Source organism: Neovison vison, chromosome 8 (assembly GCF_020171115.1).
Source record: "Neovison vison isolate M4711 chromosome 8, ASM_NN_V1, whole genome shotgun sequence".
NCBI classification, from domain to species: domain Eukaryota; kingdom Metazoa; phylum Chordata; class Mammalia; order Carnivora; family Mustelidae; genus Neogale; species Neogale vison.
In genome coordinates, this window is record NC_058098.1 from 107,709,886 (window position 1) to 107,731,411 (window position 21,526).

The window sequence follows — 21,526 nt, forward strand, 5'->3', positions numbered from 1 at the left end:
ACACAAATACCTTAACAAGAGTTTGATTGTTGAGTGTTTCCTCGTTATAAATGCCCCTATTTCCACAACTCCTGTTTGAATTTGCATTAAGGGGCTACATAGAAACAAGTTAAGTATGGTGTATTAGTTTCAAAATATAGTCTATTGAAGCCATTTTAACTCTAAGTATAACATTTATAGTGCTATTAATCCTGTAAGTCTTGGGCACCTGGGTGGCTCAGTGGGTTAGGCCTCTGCCTTCGGCTCAGGTCATGATCTCAGGGTCCTGGGATCGAGGCCTGCATTGGGCTCTGTGCTCAGTAGGGAGCCTTCTTCCCCCACTTCTCTGCCTGCCTTTCTGCCTACTTGTGATCTCTGTCTGTCAAATAAATAAAATTTAAAAATATGTATATTAAAAAAAAGATATTTGAAAAATAAAATCCTGTAAGTCTTAGCCATCATGTAAGTGAAACTAATTCTTGTTTCCCTGGACACACCATGAAATCCACTGACTTCTAATATAGGAACTTCTTCCTTTCTGTCAGGTCACAGAAGTGACACTTCTTTTTTTTTTTTGAAGATTTTATTTATTTGTTAGAGCATGAGAAAGAGATCATGAGGGGCACCTGGGTGGCTCAGGGGATAAGCCTCTGCCTTCAGCTCAGGTCATGGTCTTGGGGTCCTGAAATCTAGCCCCACATTGGGTTCTCTGCTTGGCGGGGAGCCTGCTTCCCCCTCTCTCTCTACCTGCCTCTCTGCCTACTTGTGGTCTCTCTTTGTGTCAAATAAATAAATAAAATCTTTAGGGGAAAAAAAAAAAAAGGGAAGGAGATCACAAGCAGTGGGGAGAAGTAGAGGGAGAATCCCTGCTCAGCAGGGAGTCTAATGTGGGACTCTATCCCAGGACCCCAGGATTATGATTTGAGCCGAAAGCAGATGCTTAACTGACTGAGCCCTTCAGGCGCCTGCAGAAGTGGCGCATCTGAGGCTATGTTGGCAAAAGGGATGGCAGGAGGATCCCAGATATACTGAAGGCAGCTAGACTGAAAATAACAAAATGAGGAAACCCAAAACATGTTATTTTCCTTTGATCAGGTTAGCATCAGAATGGCATTTTGGGTTTCTCTTTTTGGTTGCTGAGGGAGAGTTGGCTTGGTTTATAGACCAAGTTTTTCACTCAAGGACTGGTTTTCACTCAAAGCAAGTATGGAACAAAAGAAATGTGTATCTCCCTTAGAGTTTCTAAGAACAGGAATATTAAAATGAGAATAACCATGTTTGGATGATTCATCTACATCTTTGTATGAATTTACTATGATGTGATTTCCTCTTACATAGCAGTTTTTCTTTTGGAATGCTTAACTACAGATTATATTCCAGGTTTTTTTTTTTCTTAAAGAGTTTTCACATGTTGGTTTTGATTTTAATTATAGATTGCTCCAGTTGTGTCAGCGAACTATGGCCCTTCCAGTAGGACGAGGAATGTTTACCTTATTTTCATACCATCCTGTTCCAACGGAACCACTGCCTATACCCAAATTGAATTTGACTGGTATGTTAAATTCTGGGCTCAGTGAGAAAGGAAAATGGTTAAGTATATTTTTAGTGGAGTTATTGAATTATTTTAGTTAAAACCAAAGTAATGTCCCTACTGATTAAGATATCAGCCACTCTAACGGATGTTAGAACACAAATAGGAAATCAGACTAACCACTGTGGAAAGTCACATGCAGCCCATTACTAAATTTTACTTTTAATGAGACTGTTCCATGATACAAAAAGGCACTTGGGAAGGTTTAGAAAGATGATGATAGTGAGATTACTGGACTTTAAATAATCTTAAAGTATAATATATAAAAACGTTGTATCTTAATGTGTTTTGCTTTATCTTATTATGAGTATATGATCCTTGTACAAAAACACAAAAAGATACTAAGCAGAAAGAAACAATGCTCATGTATAGTATAGTATAATATAGTAGTCCCACTTGGTAGAGTGTTAACGTTTTGGTATATATCAATTTTATTCTTCTAGTTTATGATTTTATATATTTTTAATTATCAGAAAATTTAACTCTGTTTTAGAAATTATTTTCAGATTTAGAGTAAGCATCCTTTCATATCTAGCATACATAGGTATACAATTATGTATATATGTAGGTAGGTAGGTATTATGTACAGATATTTTTAATCAACTTCATTTTAATTTTTACTGGTGGAATATAGTATAGGTAAACAATGTGATTTTTGTTGGAAATTACCATTTTTTTGCTATTATAAATATGCTGTCAGGTTATAGTCATTTATTTATATTAATTGCTTTAGAGGTAGAACTACCAGCGCAGCAAGATTTTAAGGTTTTGATATAACATATTGTCAAATTACCTTTCTGATTTGTTTTTTGAATTTTTACTTCTGTGAGATAGAAGTGTGTTCCTTTCCTAATATTGATATCAATATTAGGAAAGGGTTTTATAGTGTATATTCATACCTGATGCTGGTGAGAATATGTTCTAAAGGTGACAGTTGTGTACAGTTGAAATTATCATTGAAAATTCCTAAAGGTATAGTATGTGTGGTTTTATGAGACCTGTACGAGGTGTATTTATCATACACGTAGTAATGTATAGTGTAATCATATATACTAATAGAATTCCACAATGTTTTAAATTGCATAATTTAAAAAAACTAGGGTCCCATTCAGATACGTGGAGAGCTCATACTCAGTAACATATGGAAAATGAGATCAGCTGAATGAAGAATACATTCTCATCTCCAATATTATACCTATTGTGGAGCCCTGATCTTATTTAGAGACATAGCAGGCAGAATTACCTTTAATATTTGTATTGTTTTCTCTCTTAGAGAAGGAGCTGTATGGCAAAATCTGAATTAATTATTGAATCTTCATGGAGAGTGGGCTATATAGGTGTTCCTTCTGTTAGTCTTTCAGCTGTTTGAGGTTTCCATATAAAGAATTTGAGTTAAAAAGAAAAGAATCTCATGTAAAACTGGCAAATGTTAAAATGTATTAAATTTGGGCAGTAATGCTAGGGTGGTATTAAAAAAAATAAATACATGAGTCATCTTTTTTCCCCCTGCATACATTTAGTTGAATTTGCATGTTTAGAATGTATTTCTGACATTAGTCTGAACTTTTATTCTTTTAGCCATTCTGGTAACCCTCCCCCGCCAAACAAACATTCTTAAAATACATGCAAGATACTTTCTTTTTTTTTTAATTTTTAAATTTTTTATAAACATATATTTTTATCCCCAGGGGTACAGGTCTGTGAATCGCCAGGTTTACACACTTCACAGCACTCACCAAAGCACCTACCCTCCCCAATGTTCATAACCCCACCCCCCTTCTCCCAACCCCCCTCCCCCCAGCAACCCTCAGTTTGTTCTGTGAGATTAAGAGTCACTTATGGTTTGTCTCCCTCCCAATCCCATCTTGTTTCATTAATTTTTCTCCTACCCACTTAAGCCCCCATGTTGCATCACCACTTCCTCATATCAAGATACTTTCTTAAAATAGCTTCTTAACTCACACTGATATCAGTACTTTTGTATGTCATTATTCTTACTGAAGAAAATTTGGTTTTCCCTTTGCCTGTCATTTTCTCTTGTGTGTAAATACTCTGGTGAATATGATGAATTCTTTTAGAAAGTTCATTTGTTTTTTCATTATTAATCTCTCTGCCTTTTGAGAAGGTGAAAGTATACCTCATGAGCTTGTCGCCCATTGTGGCACTGTCATACACCAGTATTTGAGTTAGCTCTTAGGTACACAAAGCAAATGGTAAAAACAAATATATTTCACTTTGTATGTTTGTGTATACATACTCCAGTTAAGACATTGTGCTTCTATCTGAAATTTATTTTACATAACTTCAGAACTCCTTTAAAACCATATTTTCAAACTTGTAGTGAACTATGTAATTTTATGCAATATTTAGAATAGTTATTTTAAATATTCATCTAAGACCTGACCTAATTTATACAGAACATTAAAGATGTAAAAAGCATTCAGTATTTCCATGTACACAGTGGAGATCCAAAAGAGAACCAGAAGACTCAGGGAAAGGAATTCAAAGAGAGCTTAGTAGCATTATGAACATTTAATTTACAGTATTCTTACATAAGTTGATCATAAAATTTAATTTAACAAATATTCTTTATGGTTCACTGGGTAACTCAGGTCTATAAAATGATACTTTTTATAGTACTATCTGAATGCAATTTGGCATTTTTAACAGGGGCATGTAATTAGAAACATATAGAGAGACAAACATATGTAGTAAGAGAACAAATTTATAAAGGTCCTTGTCTCTTTTTACAATGTATTTAATGTTCAGAGAAAAATATAGGCTGACATGTTTGAAAGTAACATCATTGTCATCAATCACAGGTTGAAATTTATTATTCATATAGCTTGACTGTGATGTTAGCTTTCATTTTATTTTTTAATAAGCTTACTTCTGTCAGATTTGAAGTAGTGGGTGTCCTAATCAGATCTGTATAAAGTTAAATTGGTATCCATTTTCATAACTTCATGTGTATTAGCAAAAAGGATAATGGATTATCTTGTTTTTAAACTTTTTTTATTAAAAAATTTTATTTGAGTATAGTTGACTTACAGCTGTAGATTAGTTTCAGCACAGTAATTCAGTAACTCTGTATGTTATGCTCACCACAAGTATAGCTACCATCTGTTACCATGCAGTTTTTTTACAATATCATTGACTGTATTCCCAATGTGGTATGTTTTATTTCTATGACTTATTTGTTCCATAACCGGAAGTCTAAATCTACTCTCCTCCACTCATTTTGCCCATTGTCCTACTCTCCTTCTCTCTGTTTATCATCTCTTATCCTCTGTATCTATAGTACTGATTCTGCTCTTTGTTTACTCATTTCTTTTGTTTTTTAGAGTTCACATATAAGTGAGATCATATGGTATTTTTCTTTCTCCATCTGATTTATTTCACTTAGCATAATACCCTCTAGGTTCATCCATGTTGCAAATGGCAAAATCTCATCATTTTTAGTGACTGAGTAATATTCCTCTGTGTGTGTGTGTGTGTGTGTGTGTGTGTGTGTGTGTGTATACGTACACGTATGTATACTACATCTTCTTCGTTCGTCTATTGATGGTAGATGTTTGGGCTGCTTCCATATCTTGACTATTGTAAATAATGCTACAGTGAGCATAGAGTGAATATATCCTTTCAAATTAATGCTTTTGTTTTTGGAAAGTAAATACCCAGTAGTGGAATTATTGGATCAAATGATATTTCTGTTGTTAAATTTTTGAGGAACCTCAAAATACTGTTTTCTTCAGTGGCTATACCAGTATACATTCTCACCAACAGTGCATGAGGGTTCCTTTTTTCCCCCACATTCTCACTAACATTAGTTAATTCTTGTCGTTCATTCTAGCCATTCTGGCAGGTATAAAGTGATATTTCATTGTGGTTTTGATTTGCATTTCCCTGATGATGAGTGATGGTGAGCATCCTCTCATATCTGTTAGCCATCATATGTCTTCTTTGGAAAATTGTCTATTCAGATCTGTCTATTCAGATCCTCTGCCCATTTTTAATTAGTTTTTTTTTTTTCTGATGTTGAGTCATTGTAAGTTCTTTATATATTTTGGATATTAACCCCTTATTGGATACATGATTTTCAAATATCTTCTCCCATTCAGTAGGTTTCCTTTTTGTTTTATTGATGGCTTCCTTTGGTTTTGTAAAAGCATTTTATTTTGATGTAGTCCCAATAGTTTATTTTTGCTTTTGTTTCCTTTGATTTAGGAGACATGTATAGAAAAATGTTGCTTTGGCCTCTGTCAAATAAATTACTGCCTGTGTTCTCTTCTAGGAATTTTTTGGTTTCAGTTCTCACATGTAGGTCTTTAATCTGTTTGGAGTTTATTTTTGTATATGGTGTAAGAAAGTGGTCCAGTTTCAGATGATGAATTATTTTAAATACGTTTTTTTTTTTTTTTTACCTTGCATCAAATTTGATGTACAAGTTAAAGTTTAAGTACTCATAATAACTAATGTCATTCCAGATATTATGGGGTTAAGGGTTTTGAATGTAGAAAAGGTAATCACTGTTCTCAAAAATCTAAATGGAGCAATTTTGGATTTATGAATTAGTCTCTCAATTTTAAATTCGTTTGATTGAATAGGACGTGCCCCTCCTCGGAACACAACAGTAGACCTTAACAGTGGAAACATTGATGTGCCTCCCAACATGACAAGCTGGGCGAGCTTCCATAATGGTGTGGCTGCTGGCCTGAAGATAGCTCCCGCCTCCCAGATCGACTCAGCTTGGATTGTTTACAATAAGCCCAAACATGCGGAGTTAGCCAATGAATATGCCGGCTTTCTCATGGCCCTGGGTCTGAATGGGCACCTTACCAAGCTGGCTACTCTCAATATCCATGACTACTTAACCAAGGTGAGACTCCCAGCACCTGGCAGTGTGCCTCATCCAGGCCCCTGCAGTAGCTCCTAATTGTTCTATTTGCTCTTCCTTCTTCATTCTTTACCTTTCAGTCCATTCTTCCCATAGTAGGCAGAGTCATTTTTCTGAAATGTCGATTAGCATGTATCACTTCCCTGGTCAAACTGTTTAAAGACCTTTCGTTGCTCTTGATGTACATTCTAGGAGTCTGTGTGATCCCTCTCACTTATCCAGCCTTACTTTGTATCACTCATCCTCTTGCTTTCCACACTCCAGCCACAGGGACTGGCCCTTTTAACTCCTTGGCAAACCAAATTCTCTCACTTCAGAGTTTGGCAAACAAACTCTTTCTCTTGGCATAAACTCTTCCACTTCTATGCCGTAAAAAGAGTATACAGTTCTGTGGTTTTAGTGCATTCAAAGAGTTGTGCATCCATTCCTGCTGTTAGTTTTGGAAAGTTCATTGGTCCATAAAGGACCCTTATAGCAGTAGCAGTCACCCTCCATTCCCTTTCCCTCCAGCCCCTGGCTACCACGGATCTACTATTTGTCTCTGGATTTGCTGATTCTGGGCCTTTCATTTAAATGGAATCCTATAGTAGGTGGTCTTTTATGGCTGGCTTCTTTCTGTTATAATGTTTTCATGATTTGTTCATGTTGTATCATGTATCAGCACTTAATGTCTTTTTTTTGCTGACTAGATAGTTCCATTTTGTGAATAGACTGTGTTTATCCTTTTATCAGTTGGTTGGTAGTTGGGTTATTTCTACTTTTTAACTGTTAACAAATAGTGCTGCTGTCAACATGTACATGTTTTTGTGTGGACATATGTTCTCATTTCTCTTGGGTTTATTCCTAGGAGTGGAATTGCTGGGTCATATGGTAACTCTTTGTTTAAATTTCTGAGGAACTACCAAACTGTTTCCAGAGTGGCTGAAACCTTTTTACAGTCCCACCAGCAATACATAAGGATTCTAGTTTCTCCACATTCTTGCCAACATTTGTCTGTCTTTTTTAATTATTGTCATCCTAGTATGTGTGAAGTAACATCTCATTATTTTGGTTTGCATTTCCCTGATGGCTGATGATGTTGAGCATCTTTCATGTGCTCATAGGACGTTTGTAAGTCTTCTTTGGAGAAATGTCTATTCAGATCCTATGTTTATTTTAAAGTTGGGTTATCATGCTGAATTATATTCTCTATGTATTCTGGATACTAAGGCCATTAACAGATAAAGGATTTGCAAAAATTTCTCCCATTCTTTGGGAAAGATACCATCACTTTCTGATGGTATCTTTGAAGCACACAGGTTTTTAATTTAATGAAGTCCAGTTTGTCTATTTTTTCTTTAATTGCTATGCTCTGGCGTCATATCTCAATGCCAAACCTGTGGTCCTAACCCATTAACACCTATTGTTTTCTTCCCGGAATTTTACAGTTTTAGCTCTTAGTTCTGTGGTCGCTTAGAGTTAATTTTGGGGAAGAATGTAAGGAAGGTGTCCAACTTTATTCTTTTGCATGTGGTCTGCAATTATCACCGCACGAATTTCTGAAAAGACTGTTTGGTTCCCACTGAATTGTCTTGGCACCCGGTGGTCACTTGACCATTACTGTGAGGGTTTATTTCTGGATCACATCAGAACCTTTTACATGTTGTTCTCTCACCTGACCTCATTTTCTCTTATTTCCTAAAGCTGCGTACCTCCCTTTCTACCACTTTTCCTGGTTAATTTGTATTAATCCTTCAGGTCCTGTTGTAAGTTTTACTTCTTTAAATATTCCTAATAATTCTTCAGCTCCTCCTAATTGAAATTAGGCTTTCAAGAAATACTACTTCATATTACTTTGTATTTTTTCAACATGCTGCTTTTTAATAATGTATTTATTTTTATATTTTTACTTTGATGCTTTTCCCCCACTTAGGGCGCTTGCCTCATGAGAGTAAAGACTATGTTCTTTAGTTTGCTGTTGTATTCTTGGTGCTTCTCACTGTGCTTGTCAATAAAAGTACTTACTGAAAGTCTGGCAGGCCTTACTTTATTCAAGATTGCATATTTGTTTTGGTAGTGACTTATATTTCATTTTACTTTCTACCATAGGGTCATGAAATGACAAGCATTGGACTGCTCCTTGGTGTTTCTGCTGCTAAACTAGGCACCATGGATATGTCAATTACTCGGCTTCTTAGCATTCACATTCCTGCCCTCTTACCCCCAACGTCCACAGAGCTTGATGTTCCTCACAATGTCCAAGTGGCTGCAGTGGTTGGCATTGGCCTCGTATATCAAGGGACAGCTCACAGGCATACTGCGGAAGTCCTGTTGGCTGAAATAGGTATGGCATTAACAGTGCTGTGTCTTCATAAGCGTATACTGCCCTCTCCACAGGAATCCAAGTAAAAACGATAGTAAAATTATAAAAGTTAAGGAAAAATAGTAGCTTTTATTAGAATGTTCTTATGCTAATTTAACAAAATAGTATAAGTAATATTTTCCAAGGCTGATACTCGTGTGCAGGTTATTTATGTGGGTGTTTATTTGGTCAGCCTGTTGTTGAGCTCTAGAGATCCTATTTAATGAGCTAACCTGTGTTCTTAATCACTAGTGAGAGTGCTATTTATAGTTCTTTGTCTTTGCTAGGCAATATCTGGCAGTGATCTGCACTTGAAATGTGAAGTTGATTACTTTGATCCCTAGAAACAGTGTTCATTATGTTAGGCAATTCTTACTTTCAGGAGAATGGGAGTGATTGACTCTTGCTTTTCCTCCTTTCCATGCTGGCGGTTATGTTGTTAATGAAATGCATTTGCTCTGTCTGTAATTGAGTCTAAACCTTTTGGAAATGTATCTTGTGTATTGTTAATCTTTTTCTGACAAGTGGAAATACTGTTGGCATTACTAATATATTCCCTAATTTAGATACATAGTTTCATGTCTTGTTCTATATTCAGGATCTTTTCTATATATATTTCAGGATATATTGTTGAAGATATATTTTCTCTGGACTTTTGTTAGCTAGCTATTGCCTCAATAATGCTACCTAACAAACAACCACAAAATTGGCCCAGCATCTCAGCTTTAGGCCATAGATCTAAACGTGGGTGTGCTGCTCTGGCTCCTGCTCCAGATGACTTATTCTGGGGCCCAGGCTAGAGGATGTGCTTGTTTTATGGTGATAACAGAAGGCCAAGAGGGAGAACCAAATAATGGAAGCACATTTCAGGCTTTTGCTTACGTTGTGCCAGCTAAAATCCCTGGTTAAAGCTAGTCATGTGTTAAGTCAACCATCAGGCTCTGTCAAGAGTATGGATGTGTACATATGAGCACTATAGGGCAGTGAAATATTTCAACAATTTAATCTACTACAGGATGAAATAAATTATTTATAAAACTGACATTTTTCTGTTACCAAAATACATAATAGCATAAGTTGGTCTGAGAAACATTTATTCAGAAGATACTTAAGAGTAGCTTTTATTTTTTATTTTTCATTTTTAAAAGATTATTTATTTATTTATTTGACAGACAGAGATCACAAGTAGGTAGAGAGGCAGGCAGAGAGAGATGAAGGGAAGCAGGCTCCCTGCTGAGCAGAGAGCCCGATGCGGGGCTCGATCCCAGGACCCTGGGATCATGACCTGAGCTGAAGGCAGAGGCTTTACCCACTGAGCCACCAAGAGTGGCTTTTAAAGCTTGTTCATCTGCAAGGTGAATCAAAGCACACCTCTTTTACGTGGTATATAGATTTCATCTAGATTCGTATGCATATGCTCTTTCATAGAATTATAGTCAGGTATACATACTATTTTATATTGCCCTTTATATGTATCATTGTCATAAATGTTTTTTAAAATTAATTTCATATTGTGTAATCTCATTGAATTGGTGTTCTGTAAATTGCCTGTTTTCTGATTTTCAGGACTTTTTAGTTTATTTCTAATTCTTTGCTATTATATATAAATACTGCTTTTGTATAATATTGCTTACTTTTGTATAAATTTCTTTTTTTTTTTTAATTACTTTTTTCTTGTGGGTAAAATCCCAGGAGTGTGAAATGTTTTGGACAGAGGGGTCTTTATGTATAATACATTTTGCTGTCCTAAAGGGTAGAATTAGAATCAGGAGGTACTTTTTAAAAAAATGAGCTAAGTATCTGAAAACATAATATTTGGCTTAAAAACTTAGTCTTTCCTGTCCATTGTTAGTATTTGAACAGTGAATTGGAAATAGTAAAATAAAAACAAAATGCAAGAGATTAAAAATTAAAACATTTTTAAGTGCTCTTCTTTTAAAATTTTTTTCTATTTCTTGATAATTTTTTTTCCCCAGAACATCAGTTTTACTTTAATAACGGAGAACATGTGAACACATCCTTTTTATACTAAACCACTTAAAATGTTTAAAAATAAAACAGATTTTTATATTTTAAGACAAAACAAGAAATACCTTACATGTAAAGATATATATTTATATGAGATCTCACAGACTCCATGGTGTGTCAGTTGACTTTTCCTTTTATTGAGATAACTTTTAGAAATATGGTATTAAGTCATTATCTTCTATTCTCAGTTTTTCTCATATGTATATACTTAGAAGTGGTCAAGTAGTTTTTTTTTTTTTCTTTAATAAAACCCAAGGTTTCATAGTGTATAAAAGTCACTGCTTTCAAATTGATACATTAAAAGACCCATCTTGAGCTTTACATTGTAGTAAACCAACAGTTGTGCATATCATCTGTGATAATGTCATATCTTTCTGAGTGGGGTTATATTGAATCCATGGTTCTTATGCAACTTACTAGAAAGCTAATTCTAAAACTTATGATAGAATTTTAAGAGGCCAGGAGGCCAGCTTGAACTGTGTTATTTTCTATTTTATAGGACGGCCCCCTGGTCCTGAAATGGAATACTGCACTGACAGGGAGTCTTACTCTTTAGCTGCTGGCTTGGCCTTGGGCATGGTTTGCTTGGGGGTAAGCATTTTCTGTGCCTTCACATGCTTCATTTATGATGTCTGCATGTTGAGACAAATGATCCTGACACTTAACTCTGAATACCACTCTGCCTTACTGTGACTTAACCTGATTCTCAGCTCTTTTTTCTTTTTTTCTTTCTGGATATTTTTCAAAGTGCTGGATTTGGAAATGGAGAGAATTTGAAGTGAAGAGTGGGGCTCTAAGGTTTTTATTCCCCTGGCTTAGATGTCAGTGTTCATGAATGAACCAAGGGAATGAACTGTCTTTGAAGAATTAAAGACATAAGATGAAGTGATAGCCCCTCAGACAGAAAAAAGAAAATTATACATGATCAGGAGCTCTAAGTGTCTGTAGTAGTTTCTAGAGATAAACTATGTCCTTTTGACATCTTGGTATTCACTGGGATCTCATGTTGTCACCATAGTATTTGCTTTGTTACAGAATGCAGTATGACTTTGTTCCATCTTTAAACACATCCATGAGACATAGTATAGAATTATCGGAAACGTTTGATCAAATTGACTGTGTCACCTGAAATGTGGGTTCTTAAGAACCACCAATACTGATTTATACCGAAACTAAATTCTAAAAAGAAAGTTCAAAATAACATGGAGGACATGGGGAGATGGAGAGAAGGGAGTTGAGGGAAATTGGAAGGGGAGGTGAACCATGAGAGACTATGGACTCTGAAAAACAACCTGAGGGTCTTGAAGGGGCGGGAGGTGGGAGGTTGGGGGAACAAGGTAGTGGGTCTTAGGGAGGGCACGTATTGCATGGAGCACTGGGTGTGGTGCAAAAACAACAAACGCTGTTACGCTGAAAAGAAATTAAAAAGAAAGAAAGAAAGAAAGAAAGTTTGCTGTTAGGTTTTTGATTCTTCACATTTGACACATGAACTAAAGAAGCAGATGGTATAATGGAAAAGCCGCATACTGGAAACTGGGACCTTGATTTGGTTCTGACCAGTGAGTCATGTCCTTTAACTACAGTATTGTCTAGCGGTTAAGCAACTCTATGGATTGTTTTATTTATTTTATTTTATTTATTTTTTTTTTTAAAGATTTTATTTATTTATTTGACAGAGAGAGATTACAAGTAGGCAGAGAGGCAGGTAGAGAGAGAGGAGGAGGAAGCAGGCTCCCTGCTGAGCAGAGAGCCCGATGCGGGACTCGATCCCAGGACCCCGAGATCATGACCTGAGCCGAAGGCAGCGGCTTAACCCACTGAGCCACCCAGGCGCCCCATGGATTGTTTTATATCCTTGTTTATACCCAACCCTGCCAGGTACTAGCTCTGTAACCTTGGGCTTTATGTGTGCCTCACTTTCCTCATCTGTAAAATAGTAGCCATTTGGTAGAATTGTCATATTAATTAAGTTAATCCATGTTAAACGCACAGAATAGTACCTGAAACAGTGTTCAATAAGTTTATTATTATACTTATTATTGCTGAAATAGTTGGTAGGTACAATAATGAAAGGACTCAGATATTCAGAGTTCAAGTTTCATTTTCATACCTCATATATTGTTTTTTATTAGTATAATTAACTGTATTTTGAAGCCTTTATTTTGTGATAATGAAAGTATTATACATATAAGTTTGTCATTTTTTTTTTAAAAGATTTTTTATTTCAGAGGGAGAGAAAGCATGTACACTAGCACGTTTGGGGGAGGGACAGAGGGAGAGGGAAAAAGAAAATCTCCAGCAGACTCCCTGCTGAGTGAGCATGGAGCCCAACCTGGGGCTTGATCTCACAACCCTGAGATCATGACCTGAGCCAAAATCAAGAGTCGAACGCTCAACCTACTGAGCCATCCAGGCATCCTGAAGAAATTCTTAATGTGAATAATTAAGAGCTTGTTTGAATGTTAAGTCTTGAATAATAGTTATTTTAATTTAAAAAACCCAAAATACCTTGTTTGAAGTTAGTTCATTCTTTTATTTGCCATGGGTGTGTGTTATGAGTCTTATTCCATAAGATTTGCTTTCATATGTTTGTTATCTCATTTTCCAGCATGGCAGTAATTTGATAGGTATGTCTGATCTCAATGTGCCTGAGCAGCTTTATCAGTACATGGTTGGAGGTCATAGGCGCTTTCAAGCAGGAATGCACAGGGAGAAGCATAAATCTCCAAGTTATCAAATCAAAGTAAGTTCAAAATAAAGCAACAGATCAAAATTCTGAAAGCTAAGAAGTTAATTTGAAAATAGTAATTTTCTTACCAACATTTGTAAATCTGTTAATTTTAAGCATAGGCTAGTATGCAGAAGAATTTGTAATAATTCAGAACTTTTTTACATAAATAAACTTTTTTTTTTTTTTTTTTTTTGATAGGAAGGAGATACCATAAATGTGGATGTAACTTGTCCAGGTGCCACTCTTGCTTTGGCCATGATCTACTTAAAAACCAATAACAGGTATCACATTCTCCCACTTCACCCCTTGCTATGATAGTGTGACTTCTTTTATGACCTCAGTAGTAAAAATAAATTATTTAATGTATTTATTTTCCTTATACTAGATTAACTTGATTTTGATTCTCTCCAATACTCAAGTTCCACAGATTTTTGTCTAGAAACAGTATATTTTGCTATTTTAATCTTTGATAATATAGTTGCTAATTTTTATTGATTTTTGTTTTGTAGTTGATGTCACAACTAGAAAATACCCAAATACCCAAAATACCCTTCATTAATTATGCATGTTATTTGAAGATTGGTTAAACCAGAATCACTTAGCATTATTCTATTCTTGGTTACCATGTATAAAAATGATTTCTGTTTAGTTCAAGAACTTGCCTAATAATCATACCAGCTTCCTTCCCAACTCCCAATAATTAGGGCTGGACATATAAAAGTAGACTTTTGGCATTTTTTTTTTTTATATTTTATTTAGAAGAGTAAATTAGGTAGGAGACATTAAACTATGTTTTATATTTTAAGTCTTTTAAGTTAAAAAATGTTCTGAGATTCAAGAATTTTTTCAGCATTGTGAATTTCCCCGTTAGAAAAAGTGAATGTATGTAAATTTACAAAATGGTTAAAAACAGGTATTTATTCATCTGTTTTGGTGACTGTGTATGTTAGTGCTTTCTTGGTAATGGAGATATTTCAGTGAACAAAAAAAAAAAACCCGAAAAATTCTGTTTTCATAAAGCATATGTTGTCATAGGACAGGCATTTATCCATGACAAATGCTGTATTAGAGGGTATGAAGTACTATGAAAAGCAAATATGGTAATGGATGGAGTGGGGGTTTCTCGAGTGTCTTGGGGTTCCTCATCTTTTTTTCTCTAGTTGAGCAATAATGCCTCCTGATACCCTCCACCAACAGATCGATTGCAGATTGGCTTCGCGCTCCTGACACTATGTATCTGCTGGACTTCGTGAAGCCAGAATTCCTCTTGCTTCGGGTATGGCACTTCGTCATTTTTTATTTCTGCTAACATGAGGAGTCTATTTGTGCTTCTCAAGTTTAGCTCGTGAATATAAATGTTTCTGCAGGGGAGCCTTTTGCTATTAATCCATCATCTAGATGTAATTGGTAGTAGTCTTTTGAAATTTCCCAAAGTAACTTATAGGAATGCCAGGAAACACAACCATATTGCTATATAATACTAGGAGTTAACATTTCAACTTCTTACTTGATTCAACAAGCAGTAAGTGGCTGGGGCTGCTTTATTTTATGTTCTTTCATTATTAAGGATGCAGCATTACTATTTAGGGTATAATTAGTGACAGTAACTATTTGACATAATTGCCTACATTTTTCCCTTTATTCTTTAATGTTTCAACTTGTATATTTTTAGCCCATGAAAGCTTTTAAGTTATATAGACAGTGCTAAGATTCCCTGTGATTTTTCTTTTATGAAGCGAGTGTTTAAAAATTCTTTAAACTTTGGTAACAGTTAATTCAATTTAGGGTTTTTTTGTGTGTTAAAATTTAAATCTTCAATTTATTTTAATTTATTTTAATGAGTTTAGCTTAGGTTGATATTTTGTACCATTTTTCAAATTGTACAATTTTTCAAATTGCCTTCAGTTAGGAACTGATTTTTAATATGATCATTGTTATAAAATCTATGAACTTTGCCTGCTCTAATTGATTTTATTTGTTACATTTTTAAGACACTTGCTCGATGCCTGATTCTGTGGGATGATATTTTACCAAATTCCAAGTGGGTTGATAGCAATGTTCCTCAGGTGAGTATATATAATAAATATTGTTATATCTTTAATAGCATAAATTATGATTTCTTGTGGGGTTTTACAAAACCCTGTAAAATACTTATTTTTAATAAAGGCAATATTGATAATTACAGTATCTCTTGAAAACATGGGACCTTTTGGTTTAAGATTGTGTGCTGACCAGACCACAGTCTTCTGTTTTGTCCCCAGATCCTGAGAAATTGTAGTATTAAAAATTAAGTATACCAAAGTACCCTAAAAAAGTATTTTGACCTTTTTATCCTCATTAAGCTGCCCTCTATAGCACAAACCAGGACCTGTCCTCAGTCCAGAAGCCATGAAAGAGGAAACTTACCAAGTGGTTTTCCTGTCTTCCAAGTGTCACCTCTCCTCTAGAAACTGCTTGCTTTTGTTTGATCTCTAGTGCATTTAGGTCAAGGATTGGGGAACCATGGCCCACCTATTTTTATAAGTAAAGTTTTTTCAGAACGCAGCTATGTCATTCATTTACTTATTATGTATAGCTACTTTTGTGTTAAAACAGCAGAAATCAGGAGTTGCTTTAGATACTATATAATTGACAACCCAGAAATGTTTACTCTTTGGCCCTTTAAGGAAAGGTTTGCTGACTCCTGCCATAATAGTTAATTTTTATAATACTTAATTTTTGTATTTTGCCTAGAGTTTATACTTGTTTCCTTTTTTTTTTTTTTTAAGATTTTACTTATTTATTTGACAGAGATCACAAGTAGGCAAAGAGGCAGGCAGAGAGAGAGGGGGAATCAGGCTCCCTGCTGAGCAGAGAGCCCGATGTGGGACTGAGGACCCTGAGATTCTGACCTGAGCCAAACACAGTTGCTTAATCCACCCTTGTGCCCCTATACTTGTTTTCTTTTTCTTCTTTAATTTTTATTTTTTATTTTTATTTTTAAGATTTTTATTTATTTATTTGACAGACAGAGATCACAAGTAGGCAGAGAGGCAGGCAGAGAGAGAGTGGGAAGCAGGCTCCCTGTTGAGCAGAGAGCCTGGTTTGGGGCTAGATCCTAGGACTCTGGGATCATGACCCGAGCTGAAGGCAGAGGCTTAACCCACTGAGCCATCCAGGCGCCCACCCACACTTGTTTTCTGCAAGAGAGTCAGTCTGATAGTTTATTCATCCATTACCTAAACTCCTAGATTTATTTCTATTTGTTTAGAAAACTTTACTTATAAAAATAGGTGGGCCATGGTTCCCCAATCCTTGACCTAAATGCACTAGAGATCAAACAAAGGCAAGCAGTTTCTAGAGGAGAGGTGACACTTCTAGTTTGTTAGTGAGGAACAGGTGAGGAGGAGTTGTTTTAATTGACTCAGCCATTTGTCAGCCAAAATTTTAACTCCTAGCACATCTGAATATCAGAGATGTCAGTTCTTTCTCAAAGTGCCATTTAAAATCTATATTGTAGGATAAAATTAAACTTTTTCCCTCATTGCTTCATTTAATGCATATTTTTTGATCTTCTTTAAATGAACTCTATAAATGTTAAACTCTAGGCTACATTTAACATGGATCTGACTTGTGGACTGTCCTCAAGAAACGCTAATAAATTTACTAAATTAGTTTGCAAAGTTAAAGATATACACAAAATAACTGTATTCCAGAACAGAAAGTGAAAATCCATGCCAGAGTTCTCTTTTTAACTTTTGTGGAAATGTGGCCCTTGGACTTTGAATACATAGTTATCTTTCTCACATTTCTTTTACTTCAGACTCAATATTTTAAAATTTGGCCTTTTTATATCAGGGATCCTCAAATACATGTTAACAAATTCCCAGTTACATTCATTGATACTTTTTGTCACTCTCCACTTTCTCCTAGTTTTCACCTATTCCTTTCACTGATTCTGTAGGATACAACCTAGTGTCAAAAGATGTATTAAAAATGTCACTTTATAAACGGCTTTTTTTTTTTTTTAAGATTTTATTTATTTGACACAGAGAGAAAGAGAGAGATCACAAGTAGGCAGAGAGGCAGGCAGAGAGAGAGGTGCAAGCAGGCTCCCTGCTGAGCAGAGAGTCCGATGTGGGCTTCGATCCCAGGACCCTGAGATCATGACCTGAGCTGAAAGCAGAGGCTTACACTGAGCCACCCACGCCCCAAACTGCTTATTTTGTTTGTTTGGACTTAAGGCACATCTAAAATAACAATAACTACATCTTCATAGCACTTTTTCCTTCATCACAAGCTTTACTCTATAACCTCATGTTATGCTCCTAGGCAGTGTTGTACTGTGAGTTGTTCAGGTATTGCCCTCTGTGCATGGGTGGGAACAGTGTGCTCTTTCTGTTATCAGTATGTCTTTGCATCCATAAGACTGTGAACTTCTCAAAGTCAGCTGCTATGTGTGTTCCTTCTTTCCCTCCTAGCAACTAGCACTTAGTAGCAAGAGCTACTGTGACACTGTTAGAGTTAGACTCTTAATTGAAAGAAGGCAGACCATGGCACTAGACTAGACTAGAGTCACCCAGTTAGTCAGAGCTGGGGTAAAACAGAAACTAGCTATTAGGACCTCAGATATTAAGGGTTTTGCATTGTACTCTCTACAAGACAGGAGTTTGGTGGTCTTTTTTTGTTCATTTCCTGTATGCCTTACCTTGCCTTTTTTTTTTTTTTTTTTAAGATTTTACTTATTTTATTTGACAGAGAGAGAGATCACAAGTAGGCAGAGAGGCAGGCAGAGACAGAGGGGGGAAGCAGGCTTCCTGCTGAGCAGAGAGCCCGATGCGGGACTCAATCCCAGGACACTGAGATCATGACCTGAGCTGAAGGCAGCGGCTTAATCCACTGAGCCACCCAGGCGCCCCCTTACCTTGCCTTTAAAGGACTACATTTCTCCCTTTGATTACTCCTTATATTTTTTATTTTTTTAAAAAAAAACTTCCGGAGACCATAGGAAAGATGACAAGGACCAGATTGAGGAGGGGTTCTCCCTCTCCTCCCCCAATTATTTACAACCCAAGTTCTTAGTGATGCTTTTTAATGGTTTATGATCAAGTATAGTGTTAGAATACCTAGCTTAATGATAATGATGGTGATGATGATGATAGCAGCTCACAAGACTTAGGCATTAATTTTAAGAGCTTTGAGTAGATTGAGTCTTCTAGTTCTCAAAGGAACGTGGAAGGTAGGCACTTAAATTGTGCTCATTTTACAGAAAAGACACAGAGCAGTCAAGAAAATTGCTCATGGTTACAGAGCTAGTGTGGGCCCTGCTGAACCTAGGCCTTAAACTCCAGTTTTAAAGACAAAAGGAGCTTATAAATGCCTGCTGTGAAAATAGAAATATTCCATTCCTATATGATATAATAGACACTTTATATAAATGTTATAATTAGGTTATTTATGTATATATAAATTACTCACGTTGACTCACGTTGGAGTTATAGCAGTTTTTTAGAATGTCAGTCAATTTCTGAGTAAGTAACATTCAAAATTAAAAATTAAGTCTGAAGAGGAAGGAAGAAAGATGGAATTAGTTATCAGCCTATATTACACAGCCAGCATAATTGCTTACCTCGTTGAGATTATCAGAGAGAAAAGGTATTTCAAGTTTTTTGATTTGGTGATGTTCAGTACATAAAAAGATTGTATCAAGGGCACATGGGGTGGCTTACTTGGTTAAGCGACTGCCTTTGGCTCAGGTCATGATCCTCGAGTCCCAGAATCGAGTACCACTTCAGGTTCCCTGCTCAGCAGGGAGTCCCCTTCTCCCTCTGACCCTCCACCCTCTTGTGCTCTCTCACTCTCTCTCTCTCAAATAAATAAATAAAATCTTGATTTGTATACTTTTTTTAAAAAAATATTTTATTTGAGAGAGAGAAAGAGGGAGCACAAGTTGTGGGGAGAGGTAGTGGGAGAAGCAGACTTCCCTCAGAGCAGGGAGACTGATATGGGGCTTGATCCCAGGACCCTGGGACCAGGGCCTGGGCCGAAGGCAGGCGCTTAACCAACTGAGCCACCTAGGCACCCCTAAATAAAATCTTAAAAAAAAAAAAAAAAGATTGTATCGTTAGTGAGTTTACAATATTTATTGGTTTATTATAGAAAGCATCCTGAAATGTTACTCTCCTAAACAGTCTTTGAAAAGATTATAAGAATAATTTTCAACATTTAATTTAAAGTTAATTAAATGATTTAATTGAGTAATTTAAATCAAATTTAAATTTGATAAAGTTGTTTACTAAAACTATAAGGAAAGGGATGTGTTTCTTAATAGTAGTTAAAGATTAATATATCTATGGCTTAGTTTAGCTTAGGTAATTTAGTGACTAACCTTACTCTGGTGGGCATAAGGCTAAAAATACCTCATGAATAAGAAGTATATATTTCTGATTAGAGTTATTTCTAGTTGCTTTTTACCTTCTTCCCACTGCTTTCTCATATCCTTGCTCCAGCCCTATTCTCCAGTCATCTTTGCATTTCACTTCACTGCTGTGAAGTATTACATCAGCCTGTTACTGACTCAGAATACACTTCAGTCCTCCAGTTCATATGCATTCAGTCCTAATCAGTTATTGTTGGGTCTATCTTAGATTGGAAGTTGGATTGCATTCAATGTGATTAAAATATATGTCTTTGAATGGAATGGCTTACTTTATGTAATATGACCATGAAAAGCAGTTATGTTCTTCTTTTTTTTCTTTTCTTTTTTTTTTTTTTTTTTGTGAAGGGGCCTGTGGGGCAGGGCAGAGGGAGAGGGAGCAAGAATCAGAAGCAGGCTTCCCGCCTAGTGCAGACCCCTTTGTGGGGCTTGATATCACAACCCTGAGGTCATGACCTGAGCTGAAATCAAGAGTCAGATGGTTAACTAGCTGAGCCATCCAGGTGCCCCAAAAAGCACAATGTTATTTTTCAAATCATGTAATATTTGTAACTTGAATATTAATGTCCAGGTAATCTTGCTTTCTTTCTTAACAGATTATAAGAGAAAATAGTATCTCTCTCAGTGAAATTGAACTTCCTTGCTCAGAAGATTTGAATTTGGAAACTTTATCGTAAGTCAGGAAATATGTAAATCAAATGAGCTATTATAGAATCTCTCATAAATAAATAGAAATATACTGTGTGGGAGAAGTACTCCTTGATTTGAGTAATTCTGAATCCCCTATGTTTCTAACCATTACTTACCAGATGCTCACAGAGTTAATTTTTTCTTTGTTTTTTGTTTAGGTCTCTGAAGTGTAGAGCTTTTGCCCTCAGAAAACAATATCAGAGATTTAGCTTGTACATAGTCCTCATTTATCCTTTTCATTAAAAATATTGGCAGTTATTTTTAAAAATTGCCTTCTTTGCTGTGTGTGAAACATGCAGTCAAGAGGCATACTTTATCAGTAAGGGTTACATGGTCCTTCTGCTGAAGAAATTCGCTGATGGAGTAGAGGCACAGTTGAGCATTCCCTGAAGAGTGTAAACTAGTTTTGAAAACAGGAATATTTATTATTTTTATCCCCAGAAAATAGTAATAATGAATTTTAAAGCAAAATAAAGGTAGTATTAAATTTCTTGTAATCTGTTTTCAGGCAAGCACATGTCTACATCATTGCAGGAGCCTGTTTGTCTCTGGGTTTTCGATTTGCTGGCTCAGAAAACTTATCAGCGTTTAACTGTTTGGTAAGAAGTATCTTAGTTTATTCTCTTTCTTTAAACAAAGTGTTAATAGGCTTCTTTTAACCTCAGATTTTTTCTTTTGTTTTTCCAGCATAAATTTGCAAAAGATTTTATGACTTATTTGTCTGCACCTAATGCTTCTGTAGTAAGTCTTTTTAATGATCATTCTCCTTGGGAATAAAATTGAACCTGAAAAAATTTACTGGTAACTTAGTTACTTATGGATTGTTAAGTATCTCTGCAGTTTGTTGAGTATGG

At 35.8% G+C, this 21,526-nt stretch overlaps 1 protein-coding gene across 3 annotated transcripts in view; it reads left to right on the forward strand.

Annotated features, from left to right (window-relative positions):
* ANAPC1 (anaphase promoting complex subunit 1) overlaps positions 1-21,526 on the forward strand; it is a 103,347-nt gene that overhangs the window by 51,525 nt on the left and 30,296 nt on the right. For all 3 annotated transcript variants that reach the window (XM_044261622.1, XM_044261621.1, XM_044261623.1), the window contains 11 exons: positions 1,413-1,531; positions 6,178-6,449; positions 8,556-8,790; positions 11,336-11,427; positions 13,445-13,579; positions 13,766-13,848; positions 14,765-14,843; positions 15,559-15,633; positions 20,579-20,655; positions 21,181-21,271; positions 21,360-21,413. In XM_044261622.1, coding sequence (XP_044117557.1) covers positions 1,413-1,531; positions 6,178-6,449; positions 8,556-8,790; positions 11,336-11,427; positions 13,445-13,579; positions 13,766-13,848; positions 14,765-14,843; positions 15,559-15,633; positions 20,579-20,655; positions 21,181-21,271; positions 21,360-21,413 — 1,312 coding nt within the window. The remainder of the gene's footprint in view (positions 1-1,412; positions 1,532-6,177; positions 6,450-8,555; positions 8,791-11,335; positions 11,428-13,444; positions 13,580-13,765; positions 13,849-14,764; positions 14,844-15,558; positions 15,634-20,578; positions 20,656-21,180; positions 21,272-21,359; positions 21,414-21,526) is intronic.